Raw genomic sequence first — 16,927 nt, forward strand, 5'->3', positions numbered from 1 at the left:
CTGCCTTTGTTTTCCGTGCCTTCCTTCCCAAACGACCTAGGCTCCCTCCTTCCCAGTCCAGATTCTTTTTCTAAACGTCCTTTATTTCCTATTTTCTAGAGTTTTCATAAATTCAAAACCTCCTCCTCCCACTCTTGAGTCTCTCTTCTCATTCTCCACCGACCACAGTCAACTTTCTCCGATTTCTCCAAAAGCATGGCCGACTCTGGTGCTTTTCACACCGCTGCAGGCACCCCACAGCCTGCCGAGGACGATTTGAGCTTTGCCTTACGGCTACTGCTTTTGTAAGCTCGACTCTTCAGTGTTACGGCCCCCATATATGCATATTATATGTCGTTCATTAACCCGTTGTTCTCCTAGCGATTTTAATGAGCATGTCTCCCTCAAATGTGGCAAAAAGGTCTTCAAATTTAACAAGCATAAGCTGGTCGAGGACTCTGAATACTTCAGAGCATGCCTCAACAACTCCACCTTCGTCGAAGGCAGAACTTCCGTCATCGAATTCGACGACATTGAACCAGAGCTTCTCGACACTTACCTTCAAATCGTCGATGTAACAGATACGTGCGATCCAATCGACGTCGAGCATTTCCTAGTCAGCAGCGAGTGGGACAACGAAGCTATGGACGACATCATTCCCATGATCGAAATGTACCGACTTTCCGATCGTTTCATGAACAAGTCTATGCGTGTCAAACTGAGCCAGTCGATTCTAGAGGACATGCAGAAGGGAACAGTCGCCAAGGTCAACAAGTCATCGCCAGAGGGTATCAAATGGTTGTTTAACACATACAAGACCGCATATGACACCTTGGATCCCAGCATTCCCGATGAGGCCAATCTCCAGTCTCAAATTGCGGAGATTTGCTGTCGTCAGATCGGTATTGATAAGACCTGCGCTCTTATCCATACGTCCCCCGAGAGTGAGGCTTTTCTGGAGGCCGTGCTGATGGCCGCGACTCAACTTGTGTCTACTCTCTTGGAGCAGAACAAGTCCCTCGGCGTGAAGGTCAAGCGTGTCAAATTGGAGAACCGGAAGCTGAGAAAATTTATCCGCCACATGGATGAGGAGGAATACCGCGATTGGCTTGCCAACTGTGATGGTATGGATCTTGATGGCTATTCCTTCCCTGGGGACCTTGACGATGATGTTTGGTTTGTTGCAAATGGAGGCTATGAGGATGAGGATGATGAGGATGAAGAAGAAGATGATGAAGATGATGTTGAAGATGATTTGCATCAAGCAGATCATTGAGAATCGGACTGCAGCTCGTTGATCGAGCATTGAATGATACAAGAAGGATGGAAGCAGGAAAAGGCCCAGACTCTTCTGTGCCTGGGCTGTTGTATTGTTCTCTGAGCTGAGCTTGGCCGAAACAATCAGAACTACACGAAATGATGGTGGTAACTAGGCACCTAAATAAATGCTGACCAGCCACTCCTTCCGTATTTGCAGCTTCAGAGCATGCACTCACTGAGCTTTTCAAATCTTTAGCCCCCTCGTTGCCAAATTCAACAGTAATGACGGCAATTCATTTTATTGACATTGTCAAGCCAACCAGAGCTTTCGTGTGAGCTTGAGGACGAGGAGCATAGAGGGTTACCACCGACAGCTCTCTTATTTGGATTGCATCCCCCTATCGCCTCATAATCTTACGCGCACACATCATTGTGGTGTTCATCTAAGAGAATGTTGGATCTACACAACTTCCAGATTCATAGGGCTACAAAGCGCTTCAAAGACGAAAAAGGCTCGGCAACATCTTCTGACTACAATGAACCTCCAAAATTACCTGCAGGATTTGATGCAGCATGATTATGACGAATATGCAACTCGTACAATGGTCCACATATCAACTTACTGACTGCCCGGGATATCAGTACATAATTTTGCGTACTTGCCGTCAATTACTCTTCTCGCTAACGATTGGCGTTGGAGCAGGCGCTTGAAAGAGCCCTGGCATTGATACGTCGGACCGTCACATTGCATTTCCTTAGCTGGAATATCACACGTAAATCATTGGCTGCTTGCATGTGAAGCCAACAGGCTCTCCTGCAGCTTACTCTTTCGTATTCTCTATGGAGAGCCAGGTCGCAGTCTGATACAACACGGTACCAACAAAAGGAGGTGGAACTTTCTCATGCTTCTGGGTCCGCTGACCTACGTAGAACGCAGCACTGGCTGCTTGGGTGGTCCGTTCGGCATACGTGGATGAATTTGCGATGAGGGGTGCACACTTGGCACGACTAAGCCGAGATGATGATATGTGAGCTGCCGTCGACTCCCCGCAGAGAAGTCAGCAGAGCAGATGATGGCTGGCAATTGAAATTGGAACTTACTGTCGCGCACTCGGTCTTCCTCTACTTCAGGTTTTTCCTATCGCTCTTTCCACTTCGCAACGCTGACCGGTCACGGGGATCTTGCACGCCCGAACTTGAATCATGGCATTCTTCTTTCTGATCCCGCTGGCGATTGTAACCTTTGCCATCTTCAAGTTGCGAAATGTCGGCCGACGGCCCAAGAACTATCCTCCAGGGCCTCCTACGTTACCACTGATCGGAAATTTGCACCAGATTCCAACGACGCAATCGCATCACCAGTTCAAGAAATGGGCTAAAGAGTATGGGTATGTTCAACGGAGCGCTCGCCTACATGGCTGAGAAGTACGAGTATCCATAGACTAACTTTGGTGTCCTGGGTAGCCCAGTTTACTCGCTCATTCTCGGCACCAAGGTCATGATTGTGCTCTCGTCCGACCGAGCAGTCAAGGATCTTTTGGACAAACGCAGCAACATCTACTCCTCTCGCACCGATCTCTACCTCGGAAATGTAGTCAGCGGCAATCTCCGCGTCGTCATGATGGTCAGTTGCTCAGCGCTTGCTATGTACGACGGATTTCTGATCTTAGGACTAACGGAACAAAAGCAATACGGCGAAACCTGGCGCATGATCCGAAAGATTTTCCACCAAGTCCTACACATCAACGCCGCCAAGGGCTACGTACCATACCAAGATCTCGAGAGCAAACAGATGCTATCCGGGTTCCTGGAAGAGCCCGACTCCTTTGTCGCTCACATCCGTCGCTTCACGACCTCGCTGACGACGCAGATGGTATTTGGATTCCGTACGACGAGCATACATGACGAGAAGCTGAAGAGGCTGTACCACTGCGTCGAGAAGTGGAGCGAGGTCGTGGGTTCTTCTGCGGCTGCTATGCTGGATGTGTACCCACCTCTGAGGAACCTCGGGTTCATGTCGCCTGGCAAAAGATATGCAGAGGCGCTGCATAAGGAAGAGAGGGCTCTGTACGTTGGTCACTGGATGGATGCAAAAGAGCGTGTTCTTAAGGGCACAGCAAAGGTGAGCATTGCCCCATATTCCAGATCGCGTATAGGATACTGATCGAGGCTCAGCCCTGTTTCTGCGTGGGCATCGTCGAAAGCCAAAAGACTCTCAATTTCTCCGACGCCCTGGCCGGCTACATCTCTGGATCCGCGCTTGAGGCTGGTTCGGACACCACCGCATCCACGCTGACTGGCTTCGTCCAAGCCATGGTTCTACATCCATCGGTACAGAGGCAAGCCCAGGACGAGCTGGATCGAAATTGCGGTACCAAGAGACTCCCGAACATGGATGACTGGGACTCGATGCCCTACATACGGGCATGTGTAAAGGAATCTCTGCGATGGATGCCGACTGCGATCCTCGGCCTGCCGCACGCCGTCATACAGGACGACGAGTACATGGGCTACAAAATTCCCAAGGGCGCAGGCGTCATGCTGAATGTATGGGCCATCAACATGGACGAGAACCGGTTCGAGAATCCCCGCGCTTTTGATCCTTCTCGTTATGAAGGCGACAAACAGAACTCGTTTGAGTCGGCGATGAATGGCGACGCGTCGAAGCGCGATCACTATGTCTTTGGTGCTGGTCGAAGGCTCTGCCAGGGAACGCATATCGCTGATCGATCGCTGTTCCTGAGTATTTCGAGGCTATTGTGGGCTTTCAACCTTGAGAAAGCAGTTGATACTGAGGGAAATGAGATTACACCAAACGCGGATGACCTCACTGACGGGTTCCTGGTCCAACCGAAGCCGTTCCCTGCAAAGATTACGCCAAGGAGTGATGCTCATGTCCAGGTCATCCGAAGGGAGTGGGAGGCGAGTCAGGCGCTTCTGGACGAGAGCAAGCAGTGGAAGGAGATCCCCAGCGGAATGGTTTTTGAGTCTTTGGTATCGTCGGATCTCAAAGAATGACCTCATCATGGACGTTGGGGATGAACAAACAATCTGCTCAAGAGTATCACAGCAGCTCAGATAAACGAATGAACTGTAAAATGGTCTCTCATAACTTGTGGTCTTCGTTAAAGTTGGAAACATTGTCGTGCCCTTGCTTGTAGGCACCGAAGTTTCGTAGTATCGCTCATGCCTTGAACTTCTCAGGAGCTCTCTCCTCGGCCTGATCCTGAGGCACTGCCTTTGCCTTTCCTCTTCCTGGTGCGTTCTCGAACTTGTCCTTCCACTTACCCTCTTGGTTGAACATTGTGAGGCACTGGATCGCTGATGGCTTGCCATATTCTGGATCAGCACCACCCTCCAGGAGGACCTGCCAGAGTTAGCGTTAGCACCATGAATGGGAGTTCCTTCCTTCTCGTGGTGTGCCTCATCTGCTTACCTCAATTACCGCATCCAGGCCCTTAAAGACAGCGCCCGCGATGGGACTTTGACGCTTGTCATTCAGTCTGTTGGGGTCAGCTCCATGCTGGATCAGGAGCTTGACCACGTCCGCATGACCGTAGTACGCAGCCAACATCAACTGAATAAGATGTTAGCCGTAAGCTTACTCAAAACCCATCGTCAAGGTCTCCGGTTTGGACGCTGAAGACGGCCACCCCCCGTCCAGAAACAGCCGCTGAGGTGAGCATCGCTACGCACCAATGTATCTCCCTTCTCATTGGTCAAGTTTGGCGGCAATCCATCGAGGATACCTTCCTCAATGACAGCTTTGTTGCCTTCGCGAGCCGCATTGTACATGCTGGCAGCCAACCTGACGGCCTCCAGCGATGGCGAGAACGCCGTGGCAGATGTCAACGCGCTCATGTTTTCTTCTGGTGGATGTTTTGAGTACGACGAATTGCGCAATAGTCTCCGGATGGGTCTAGCACTTAGTAATGCTGATAATGATAGTGGTTCCTCGCGGCGGAGGGCGACACTAGAATGAATAGGATAGGCGAGGTTGTCGCCGGCTTCTGCTAGGTATTCGGTGAGGTCGGAGGGGAATGTTCGAGAAATGCCCGGTTAGTAAGCTGGGCTGCTGATTGGCTCGGGCTGTGTAGGGACTCCGTGCATCACCGGAAGCTGTGGCTGCAGAGTCAGAAAAGGGGTCCCACTTTTTATCTGCTAAGAATAAACTGGGACAAGACCCTTTGTTCTACTATCAACACAATGCTCGCGTTCGGATTGCCCGAATTGCGATTAGCAGTTTGTTCACTCAACTATTCTGTGCTTTTACGAAGCTCAGTTTCCATCCGGGAGAGAATTTGCGGTTATTCATTGGGATAGTTAGTTGCACGACTACTGTCAATCGAGTTGCCAACGACGACTAATGCCTAAACGCAACACTTCCACTGCCAAGGTTGGAAGAACACATTAGATGGTCTACTTATTACCTTACTCACTCTGGAGGCTTGACACCAATTTTGCATATAAATACTAGCCGCCTGTACTATATAAACACGCCAGTCAGGACACAACTGTTGAGGCCGTAATAATGATATTGAAATTAAGGACGATAGCGTTAAGTTTAGACAAATTTTGTTATAATATGATATGTCTAGACCGGAGGCCTAGTACGTAGAGTAAGTTAGTATCTACCATGAATGTAGTGCTAATAGCTGTAATAACGATACATATAACGATGAGAATGTCACTACTGGGCTATGATTCCGACGTCGACGTCATCTTCTTCGGTTCCAAACCAGGAACATATTGCCCGGGGGAAGAGCAGACGCCGCCGTGCTCATCACGCAGCATCGGGGGATAATTAGATTGCATGGGCGTACGGACAAGGGCCGAACACCAGTAGCCGGAGGCGGGGCCTCCACGGCTAATCCAACACAACAACAACAATATCACGAGTAAGAGCGCGCAGCCACGATTCCGCAACGAGAGTGGAAAGTTATTGATAGTCAAGCTAGAGTACAAGCTGGGAGATTCCACGTCTATGTGCCGAACAAGAGCGAAGGACAGGGGAAAGGGCAGATAGCAGATAGACGCTTTGGTCTCGGTAGATCTTGGACCGGCCGAGGGGCAACGGAAACGACCGGTCGCGGCCCGCCCCTGGTAGCCGGGAGTGGAACGAACTTCGTCTCTACCAAGGACCCACGCACTATCATGGATCCAACCCCTCCATAAACCCCACGCACGATCGTCTCGCCGTCCGGTGCCGAAGAGATGAATTAAGCCTGCCGGCCCCGCCATCGCGGCGCAGGACGACAGCAAAACCAACAACACACCTCCCAACGGCCGAGCGGGACGGGCGAGCCCTCGTCTCGCCATGCCCTATCCGATAACCTTACAGGTGGGATGGTTTCCGGCGGCAGCCTTCGAACGGCAGCCGCTATCAAAGAGGAAGGCGGCCTTCTGATTGAAGGATGCAGTTTTCTGGCAGCTGCAATCCTGCAGAATGTTGCACGACGGCGACATGCAGGTGTACTCGGCTGGTCCTTGTCGCCGAAGCCGAACCTGTAGTGGCAGGCGAGGTATCCCGCGCCACAGACCTTGCGGGCCTCGAGCTGCTTTAGGGCGCCTTCGGGCTCGGCGACGGGCCCTGCGAGGACCGGGGCGAGAGCAGCGGCGAGGGCGACGAATGTGGCGGGCAGCATAGTGGCGTAGTAAGAGATCGGGGGAGTGGTTAAAGAGCAAGGCGTATGAAGCAAACACCGGCAGGAGAGTAAAGGCAGGAGGAATAAGGCAGAGTAGATGAGGCCTAAGCGATGAGGGAATCAGAAGGCACCTTGGGAGCGTCGAACCCCCCCTTTATATCTCTTCTTCTCTCCAACGGCACGGATACGGTGTTCTGTCGTTCCAAGATGCGGACGCCGCGGCCCACGGGGGCTGCACATTGAGCATTGCGAGCGAAGTCGTCCACGCGCATCGTCCACGCGCAGAGGAGGGCGTACGCAGGGGCAATCGGACGGGCAGCGAGAAGCCTTCCGCGGTGAGGCTGGACATAGCCTTCGGCTATTGGGCGTAAACGAAGTATATCATAGAAGCGGAGGGTATAGTCCAAGAAGTCTAACCGGCGACTTAGCCTGCATAGAAGCCTAGGGGAAACCGCGGACCGGCCTGGGTCATAGAAGACCAATAGGCCCCTAGTCGCAGCACCCAGTAACACGAGGACTATAAGTAGAAAATCGCACGTCTTGAGCGGCTATCTAGACGAAATAGGCGGTAACGTATAGGCCAGACCTTGGCTTCAAGATCGTTGGCTAGTTGCGGTACACTTAGATAACTAGGTTCCGTCAAAGTAAGACCGCGGAGGAAGTCTGTTCTAGGCTAAAGCTGCGCCGGGGGACTGCAAAGAACAAAAGTCTACGGATATGGGCTGATGATAATTAAACACAGTTCTCACCGCATTTCGGCTGCCGTGGGATGGACGAGGCCGGGGATGGCGATAGCTTAGTTTATCAAAGAGGCCGACGGTGAACCAAGCGTTGCGGCGGAACTCATGGAGGCAGCAACGGTTCTTGACCGGTTATAAAAGAAGGAAGCGCGCTCTCGAGGGTGGGTAGATCTTGAGCACAACAGTCAAGACACGCCGTATAGTTTCCGGCAACCCTTACTTTCCTACTCTCGCCAAACAAACAACCGTACTATACATCTCCGCCCTCAACAACCACACCAACCAACCGCAGACTTCAACATGGTCAGCTCGTGGAAGATGACGGTCAGCCTGCTGGCCGGCCTAGCAGCGATGGCCTCGGCGCGAAAGTGCCCGGCAGGACTGATCAAGTGCATCTACGTGGGGCCGGACGACGAATGCTACAACATATGCACGCCGCTGATAGGCGAGTGCACATGTCCTCCGAAGAAGTCGTTTCCCAGCTTAGGCAACGGGCCGCCGGTGACGTTGCCTAACACTGCCTCGGGATGCACGACGAAGCAGGATATCAAGGGGTGGAAGCAATGTAAGGCAGAGAGCCTTTCGGTTCAAGGGGCACAACTAACAGCAAATCTAGGCTAGGCGGTTCCGGGAGAGAGAAGCAGACCGGCGTCCAGAGTAAGGACAAGATAGTTGAGAGCGAGGGAAAGAGGAGGGTGAGGGGTGAGGGCTGCCCCGTCGTTGTCCTCCTTCATTCCGTAGCATCGTGTGCGATGGTCCTGTCAAATAGCCTATCAGAGTAACACGAAGGACTGTAGTAGATTTGGTAAAAAAATAAAAATAGAAAAAAAGCTTTTTTTTTTTTTTTTCAAAGTGTATTATCCGCCGTCGGACCGCGTCGAGATACGTGCAACCGTATGCAACTATAGGCCGAGGCCTTCCATCGCCCTGCTCTATGCCCGCCTGCCAGACTAGCCGGTTCAACAAGGCTGCGTGGCGACTTTGATTGGATATGACCTTACATAGACCTACTCATTCTTCATCAAGCTACCTACCTACTTTACTACTGACCCCGAGATATTCTTAATTAAAGATGCTTTTCTTTAGTAACTATATAATCTCTTCCTTATAAAGTAGAATACTGAAGTAGTTCTTACGTCTTCCCTCTTCTATTGTTATATAACACCTACTAATAAGTAACTATATTACCAACATACTATATTTTACGTACTTATTAAGTTGTACTTATTACCTCTACCCTTTAACCCCCCTCTCTATATACCCGCCACATCTAATAGCGCTACACACATTGATGGCTAAGTAACAGGAGCGCCGCAGCGCTCTCCGACTCTATTAAACAAGCCGGAGACCGTTCTTACTAGTAGTTATGAAATCTCTCCAGTCAACTGGTTGGATGGGAGAATTGGTCCATTTGACCAGCATCACGGAAAATTAGCAGCTAAGTATTGTGCTTCTACATTATCTTTCCTTCTCTCTGTGAGTAGCGCAAGTACCTTGTTATCGAAGAGACCGGATTCCATACGAGTCACAAGTGCGAAAACACAAATTCTGTGACCAGACTGCAAGATGAAGTTCAACCTGGATGGCTGCCTGAATGGAAGATAAGAATCCGGGCTCTTTCTCTGTTACCCCCTTCCTCTCTTATGCCTTCGATCTCTCATCTTTCTGAGTTAACCTATCTCCAAAACAAACACCTCAATTACCAAATAAAGAGTAGTACTCAACACAAGAAACACCATTTCCATCTTTACTTACTTCTGTCCTTTTTGACGCAGCTTATACGATGCATAACGAGCCTGAAGCCATGACGGATCGAGATGGAGAGGTACTCTTTCCCATTAGGTATTGTGCTCTGATGCCTTTGATCATACTTTTCTATTTCTAACTGTCTTATTTATAGCAGTGGAGATGATGACGATCAAGTCCGTATCATAATCGAGTGTGCGGAGAACAAATCCTTTGTCGTCCAGAAATCTCTCATCACCAAGAAGTCTGACTTCTTCAGAGCCTGCCTAGGAAATGATTGCCAAGAATCGAGGAATTTCACCATCCGCCTGCTCGATGTCGATCCTGATCTAATGGTCTTGTACCTCGATCTCGCACATCGTCAATTGCAAAAGGGGCGTGAGGTGGTCATCCTGTCGAGAGACTACCCACTCGTCGCCGATTGGGCGTATCCCATCGAGCTCTACCAGCTTATTGACTTTTTACAAAACGTGGAACTCCTAAAGCAAGTAGGCTACGCTCTCCGAGGCTGTATTTCTTTTACCCCGCGCCAAATGTGCACCGTCGACGCGGAAGATGCAACAATAGACCGTATCTTGGAGGCCTTTGAGATGCTTGACGTCAACCACCAGTACCAGGCCAGGTTCCGAGATAACATTATCTCGGCTTTCTGTAAGCAATGCGATTGGGATTTTCTTGTCGACCATCATAAGACGTTAGAGTCTCACCCTGAATTCCTCGCTAAGCTCAGCTTAGAGCAGGATAAGTATATTGCGTCTATTCGGAATCGCATTGATCCGAAAATCTGGTTTTTTGGAGAAGTTCCTGTCAGCAATCATCAAAATCTAGAGGCTCATCCTGAATTGCTCGCTGAGTTCAGCTTGACGCAGGCTAGGTATGTTGCGTCCATTATGGACCAAATTTATAGGAAGCCGTCGTCCTTCGGAAAATTGCCTGGAATGTGGAAGAAGAAGGCTCAGGTATGGTCTCTATTACCGTAAGCTGCGGATAATCCGGGAAGATTTATCACCTTGCAAGTGGCACGTTTCTCATATTCATGCGTTTATCACATCACCTGGCAAATGGTGTCGTTGCACCAATTTTTAGTTTTTCTGTAATTAGGGTATACCTTCAAAATGTTCAAAAGCGAACGCATAGGAACGAGGTAGTATCGGATCAATCCATAATTATTGTTAATACTTACAAAATCGCATGCATGTATGGACGCTTTCAAGCGGTTGACTGAATAGAACTCATAAAAAAGGGATAAGTCCCTTGACGGGAGTTTCTCTCGAATGATGGGCGTTAGATTCGGTCCTAAAGAAATCCTGCTCAAGATGCCTAGGCGATCCGTTTCATTGTCTCAGCTTCTGCTAGTGATGTACGCCCGAAGTGGTGAAATTACAAGCCAAGTAGTTCACCAAATGCCTCCAAAGCTGGAACACTGCAAAGCGGAAGCAGAGCCTTGTTTTCTGAGCATGTCCTCTACTACTTGCTGTTGAGATCGAGGCACCACAGTCATGTCCAAGTGGAGCCGGACACCCTGTCGTCAACTTCCAGGTTTAAAGTTGGTGGAAGCACAGCCTGGCGGCGGCAGTCACGCTGACGCAGTAGGCGGTTTACCAGACCCCTTGATGGGTCGGCAGACTTTTCCTTGAGCTCAATGGGTTACATCAGGTGTCGTCTCTATCAGGTGTGTAGACTCTCGAACATTCATCCGTTGACAACCTTTGCCAAACCTAAACTACATGTACTCTCAGAAGCAGAAGGGTATATACTCAGAGATACTCTCTCTCACAGATCAAGTCTTCTATCATACCCCACCAGCACTATGGAATTTTCCGAGACAAATCCCGATATTGAAAAGGGACCACCAAGCGATTTCGAAAAAACACTTCCGGTCTACACTTTCTCTGACCATATCCTTGATGCCATTTCCCGGGTTCTCAAGTCAGTCATTTCCTGTTGAAAATGATCTAGTATACTGCTAACCTTCTCGGTTAGCCCTGTTGCTATCTTAGGATATATGCTTTCACTGAACGACATTCTCAAAACGCTCGAGAATCAAAATGCCTTTTCGATATCAATGTGGATTGGTGGAATGCTGTTTGTTATCTGGTTTTGGGCCACTGCCCACCTCATTAGACGCCGTGATTCAAGGTTGAAGGAAACGGAGGACGCGAGTATGGTTGATGGGCTGTCAGATATCGTACAGTCGGGAGAAATAGAACGCAACACCGTCGTCGGAGGTTTCAAACTTCATGAGTGGGGATTCGAGGGAAAACAGAAGTGATTTAGTCGTCTTGGCAAAATTTGACGAAGTGAGATCGAAGTGAATACGAGACATAAGGTCTGAGTTATCATTCTTATGCCAATTGATTCCATTGGTGATGAACGCCATAATCTGACCGATCTTTGTCCACATGTTCGCTCAGATATACTACCTGACAGTAGAGACTCTCTCGATAATTGTACGGAACAAACAAGGATTCGAGGTTATGGGTATAGCCTCAGTTAAAGACCGAGCTGTCATACCAAATAGCTAGAAGCCATAAGGCACACCAAATTTCATAACGCTCTTGTTGAATTCAGGGGTATCAAATGCACCATATCTACCATCCCAACAATACTCCCCCTCACTTCGCTCTAACCTTTCTAATGACAACCTTCGCCCCATCAAGCTCCCACCCAACACCGTGATCCCTCGTCAACGACTCCCAGTCCTGACCAGAACACTTCTCCAACCACTCCCTATCAACGCCCAAATACGTCCTCCCAAAGCACTTCAACACATGTGTCCGCACATCCGCCTCAGCAAACTCGAGCAACTTGGCCCGGTGCCCGTCCACGCTCCCCTGCACCCTCCGAAACGCAACATAATTATCGTGCGCCAGGGCCGCTAGCACGGCATCCACCTTTGCATCGCGCAGCTTATACCTATGCCGAATCGCATACGCCTCCGCCAGATCCGCCCTTCGACACGCCGCGTCGAGGACGAGATACGACAACACCTCCTGCAGCTCCACGCTGGTCAGGTTACGCGCCGGGTGGATCGTGCGCAGAACGTGGAGGATGGCCGGGTGATAGGATTCCGGGTGCTTGACGAGGACCGAGAGGCGGATATTGAAGAGGTATGCCTGGATCGCGAAGTCGTCCACGCGTTTCGAGGCCACGATGCCCTCGCGGAGCTTGCGGAGGGCCATCATTACGTCTGATAGAGCCTTTGTGCTGGAGGGGTCGTCGAGGAGTCTGGGGGAGGCGGCGGGGGAGACGGAGGGGTAGTCTGCGATGTCGAGGGAGGCGAAGCGGCGGAGGAGTTCGTCGCGCTCGCCGGCGTCGGAGCAGAATGTCATGTAGCGTTCGACGATCTTTGTGTAGTATTGTTCTTGCGTCTTGAAGTTTAGGAGTCTGGGGAGGCGCGTTGGTTAGCAGAGGATCGTGAAGAACGGAGCTGATAGTTGCTGGCCATACCTTGTGTCACCCTTTGAAGGAAGACCGTAGCTGTCAAGAGGATCCAAGTCGACGGGCTTGAGTCTTCCCCATGGCCCTGAATGTGAACGCCCTCCTCTGCCGGGACCACCAGCAGCACCGCCGCCGCCGCCGCCTCTTACTATGCCTCCTCCTCTCCCTCCACCTCTCCCGCCACGAAACCCTCTGTTACCACCTCCTCTCCAATCTCCTCCCCCGCCCGCGTAACCTCCGCCTCCTCCTCGGCCTCCTCGACCTCCGCTGGTTGACATGGCTGTTGGCTGGTGGACTTCGAAGCTTGGCACGGCGGGGTGTTGACACGGCCTGTCGCAGAAGGCATGTCGTCAAAACAGAGACGGAGACATCCCACCTTCCCCCTTATCTTATCTAATCCCCAAACTGGGGCGCCAAGGCTCGAGGTACCACTAGAACGTCACTTCCACGAATTGATGCGAGGATTCAAAGTGCTCTTTTTGATGTTCATGCTGTACCTGTTCTGACACTCCAATGATATACTCACACATTCAGACCACGAGAAGTCGACTTCATTGCAGCCCATTGGTCTCGTAGTTTGACTCGTTGGAGCTCTGTCATCTAACGCGTCCAGCAAGTCCATCGCCCGGGCCCGATGGCTCTTACCCCACTACCGGTACCTCGTCACCTCGTCTAGGGCCGGGAATGAGAACCGCGGGGAACCTCGGCAGCCCAGGGGTTTTCACCTTGGAGCTCCAATGACACTTCGAGCCTTATAGAGCTGTCCCTCAAATCTCACCCTTGCCTTTGGAATCATATACTGCGTAGCAACATATCGTCACTTGAGCTTGACTAGCTTCTACACCACATCAATCAATTGAAGACAAGCCAACTACTTTGAGATCATCGCCAACATGTCGGACCGCGTAGCACAAATCGCATCTCACCTGAACTACCCCAAGGGTATGCTCGCCGGCCAAGTCGCCATCATCACCGGCAGCGGACAGGGAATCGGCGCCGAAGCAGCGCGCCTCTTTGCCAACGAGGGCGCAAAGGTTGTCGTCTCCGACATTGACGGCAGTATGACTTCCACAATCTAGCTGACCAATCTCTCATAACTGACACCTCCAAACAGAAAAGGCACAGCAAGTCGCAGACAGCATCACCGCCGCAGGCGGCCAAGCCATCAGTGTGCCCGGCGACATGCTCTCAGCAGACTACATCACCACCCTCGTCGCCAAAGCAGCAGAGTTCGGCGGCGGCAAGATCCACCACATCGTCAACAACGCCGGCTACACCTGGGACGGCGTCATCCACAAGATGACGGACAAGCAGTGGGACACCATCATCGCGCTGCACTCCACGGCCCCCTTCCGCCTCGTCCGCGCCGCGGCGCCCTACTTCCGCGTCAAGGACGGCGAGAACCGCTGCGTCGTCAACATCAGCTCCACCTCGGGCGTCCACGGCAACGCGGGCCAGGCCAACTACGCCATGGCGAAAGCCGGCGTCACGGGCTTGACCAAGACGATTGCCAAGGAGTGGGGGCCTGCGTTTGGTGTTAGGGCGAATACCGTTGCGTTTGGGTTCATTAAGACGCGGTTGACGGATGCCAAGGAGAAGGGTGCGTTTATTACCGGGCCGGATGGTGAAAAGATTGCGCTGGGGATCCCGCAGGCGCAGAAAGCGGCTGGGGCGGCTGAGCAGGATGCGCATGCTGATATTCCGCTACGGAGGCCTGGCTCGCCTACTGAGGCGGCTTCTGCGGTGCTTGCTGTTGTTAGTCCGCTGTTTAGCTATGTGAGCGGCCAGACGATCATGGTGACTGGTGGCCGGAACATGTAAAAAACTGTGTTTGGAGTGGATGTAGTTAGCAATTTTTGGGCATATGGCGACCCCCTTCACATTAATGCACAAATTGTAGATTTCATGCGACTTGTTCATAATTAGGTATCGGTACTTTGGATTCCCGTCGTCCCCCAACGCCCAATTCATGCCAAATGTGTCCAGCAGCAAACAAAAACTCTCGGTATCGTATCACTTCTAATTTTCTTCTCCCGTTCCCTTTCCCATGTTCATTCTTCCACTTTCAAAGGAGACGTCTCCCTTAAACCTTGGCCCACAGCGATAACACACCCTTGGCGTACTCGACAATCTCGTCACCACCAAGCTTGCTGTCTCCGTAGACGCGGTCGACAAAGGTAATGGGCACCTCAGCGACAGAGCAACCCATAGCCTTGGCGCGCACCATCATCTCCATCTGGAACGTGTATCCCTTGCTCTCGGTGCTCGAGATGACCTTGTCGAGCACGCTCTTCTTGTAGAGGCGGAAGCTGCCCGTCAGGTCGCTGACGCCGGGGCGCAGGACGGTATCGGCGAAGAGGTTGGCGCCGCGGGAGACGAACTTGCGCTTGAGATCCCAGCCGTAGACGCCGCCGTTGCCGGCGTAGCGGGTGCCCGTGACGATGTCGTAGTTGCCCTCCTTTTGGCGGGCGACCATCTGGGGGATGAACTTGGGGTGGTGGGAGAAGTCGGCGTCCATGATGATGACGAAGTTGCCGGTGACGAACTGCAGGCCGTGGACGTAGGCGGTGCCCAGGCCCAGCTTGCCGGTGCGGGTTTTGAGGATGACGTGCGGGGCGTAGGCTTTGACGAGCTGGTTGGCGACTTCTTGGGTGCCGTCGGGGGAGCCGTCGTCGACGATGATGAGTTCCCATTCGAGCTTGCTGTTGGGATGGATGGTCGTTAGTATATGTATTTCCAAGCATGATTGTCTATGGAGACGATATAAATCGGGGTTGGAGGGAGGGATCGCACTTACTGCTGGGTGAAGGTGCGGTTCAGCAACCAGGCGACGATGGGCAGGTTGCGACGCTCATTGTAGGTCGGCAGGATGACCGAGTACTTGTTGGTAGCCATTGTTGTGATCGGGAAAAGGTTTCTGTATTTAAGAAAGGGGGGATATCGAAGAGAATAGAGACACAAAAAGTCGAACTTGGCTTGGCGGAAAGGAGCGTGTTGAAGTTGGCTGCGCGTTTGAAGCTTCACGGCGATGGATGCTGTCTGTCCTTTGGGGGTGGAATGCCATTTGGCACCTTGAGTGGTGGATGACTAAGCCCCATTTAGCCCCTGAAATCTAGGGGGGAACCACAGGGCGGGACACTGGAGCACCAGACATCACCACCTGGCACCACTGCACATCAGCTTCAGGTTGCCTTTACATTTCTTAATTGCCAACAAAACCGTCAATTCTTGCACCCACCAAAGGAAGCACTTTCATTAACAAAAGAGAAAACAAAGCACAAAAATTGAGTAAATCTGGGCGATTCTCTTTTGCGTTATATTTCGACAGCTTGCTGGACAATTTATTGCCCAAGCTTCTTGCCCGAATTGGACTAAAGCTTCAAATCTCTTCCACAGTGCTACCTTTGCATGGAAGGAACTAACCAAGGCATGCATACCTAGGTACCTTCCTTACCAAGCAAGTGGGTGACAAAATCGATTTCCTGCTCTTCATCTTGATAAGTACCCCTTTCACTACTCATATCATAATTACTATCCCTTTCTATATTAAGGTCCTTCTTAAGTATATACGTAGAGAAATACACTCTATATAATAGATATTAATGCTAGTAATAATAGCGGTGTTAGTGATAATAGCGATGGAACTGCATGTCGAATGTGTCGAGCGGAAATCGATTTTGTCACCCACTTGCCAGGTACTTATGAGGCGGCCATCCATATGAAAGCCGCCCATGATGGAGAAGATGGCATTTAAATTTGATTGTCTCCTATGCACTTTGAAAAGTGTCTGTTGCAGCTCCTAGAGAACTTTTGATCTATGCTGCGATTTGAAAGAACCTCTGAACTCTTTCCATCAGCCAAGGTGAAAGCTGCCTGGATTTGCTGATGAGTGAATACCTTCGCAAGTTGGTATTGCATTGCGGTCAGGAGTGGAGGCTTTCACAGAGGATGGAAGACACAAGTTTTGCCAATCGGTTGAATCAATCAAAGAAGGAATCGCAAACATCTACAGGCACGACGAATTTCTTAATAATAACAGGAAAATATCTGCAAAACCTCCGTCTACCCTTATTTCTAGCTGGTCCCGTCCTGCTGGACCAAAGAGCTTTCCGGGGT

General features: G+C 51.0%; 6 protein-coding genes across 6 annotated transcripts; 3 read left to right on the forward strand and 3 right to left on the reverse strand.

Moving 5' to 3' along the window:
• Positions 1-195: 195 nt before the first annotated feature.
• Positions 196-1,255, forward strand: HER10_EVM0007440 (uncharacterized protein; the record flags this gene model as incomplete). Its single annotated transcript, XM_035476995.1, has 2 exons — positions 196-284; positions 361-1,255. The coding sequence occupies 2 exons, from the start codon at positions 196-198 to the stop codon at positions 1,253-1,255; spliced, it is 984 nt and encodes a 327-aa protein (XP_035330787.1).
• A 1,187-nt stretch (positions 1,256-2,442) lies between these two features.
• Positions 2,443-4,257, forward strand: HER10_EVM0001022 (cytochrome P450; the record flags this gene model as incomplete). The annotated part of the gene is made up of 4 exons (XM_035470785.1): positions 2,443-2,627; positions 2,704-2,863; positions 2,927-3,361; positions 3,415-4,257. 4 exons carry the CDS (start codon positions 2,443-2,445, stop codon positions 4,255-4,257), a joined length of 1,623 nt encoding a protein of 540 aa, XP_035330393.1.
• An 83-nt stretch (positions 4,258-4,340) lies between these two features.
• HER10_EVM0009349 (uncharacterized protein) lies at positions 4,341-5,267 on the reverse strand. The gene is made up of 3 exons (XM_035478839.1): positions 4,936-5,267; positions 4,676-4,816; positions 4,341-4,606 (listed from the first exon to the last, which is right to left on the reverse strand). Exons 1-3 carry the CDS (start codon positions 5,098-5,100, stop codon positions 4,424-4,426), a joined length of 489 nt encoding a protein of 162 aa, XP_035330891.1. The 5' UTR covers positions 5,101-5,267; the 3' UTR covers positions 4,341-4,423.
• A 6,663-nt stretch (positions 5,268-11,930) lies between these two features.
• HER10_EVM0010198 (uncharacterized protein) lies at positions 11,931-13,146 on the reverse strand. The gene is made up of 2 exons (XM_035479666.1): positions 12,821-13,146; positions 11,931-12,757 (listed from the first exon to the last, which is right to left on the reverse strand). Exons 1-2 carry the CDS (start codon positions 13,087-13,089, stop codon positions 11,986-11,988), a joined length of 1,041 nt encoding a protein of 346 aa, XP_035330932.1. The 5' UTR covers positions 13,090-13,146; the 3' UTR covers positions 11,931-11,985.
• A 155-nt stretch (positions 13,147-13,301) lies between these two features.
• Positions 13,302-14,632, forward strand: HER10_EVM0005807 (short-chain dehydrogenase; the record flags this gene model as incomplete). The annotated part of the gene is made up of 2 exons (XM_035475411.1): positions 13,302-13,870; positions 13,926-14,632. Exons 1-2 carry the CDS (start codon positions 13,705-13,707, stop codon positions 14,630-14,632), a joined length of 873 nt encoding a protein of 290 aa, XP_035330688.1. The 5' UTR covers positions 13,302-13,704.
• An 86-nt stretch (positions 14,633-14,718) lies between these two features.
• Positions 14,719-15,939, reverse strand: HER10_EVM0007996 (dolichol-phosphate mannosyltransferase). Its single transcript, XM_035477534.1, has 2 exons — positions 15,609-15,939; positions 14,719-15,513 (listed from the first exon to the last, which is right to left on the reverse strand). The coding sequence occupies exons 1-2, from the start codon at positions 15,704-15,706 to the stop codon at positions 14,895-14,897; spliced, it is 717 nt and encodes a 238-aa protein (XP_035330815.1). The 5' UTR covers positions 15,707-15,939; the 3' UTR covers positions 14,719-14,894.
• Between the last annotated feature and the right edge of the window lie 988 nt (positions 15,940-16,927).

The sequence above is a fragment of the Colletotrichum scovillei genome (assembly GCF_011075155.1).
Source record: "Colletotrichum scovillei strain TJNH1 chromosome Unknown Contig00008, whole genome shotgun sequence".
NCBI classification, from domain to species: Eukaryota; Fungi; Ascomycota; class Sordariomycetes; order Glomerellales; family Glomerellaceae; genus Colletotrichum; species Colletotrichum scovillei.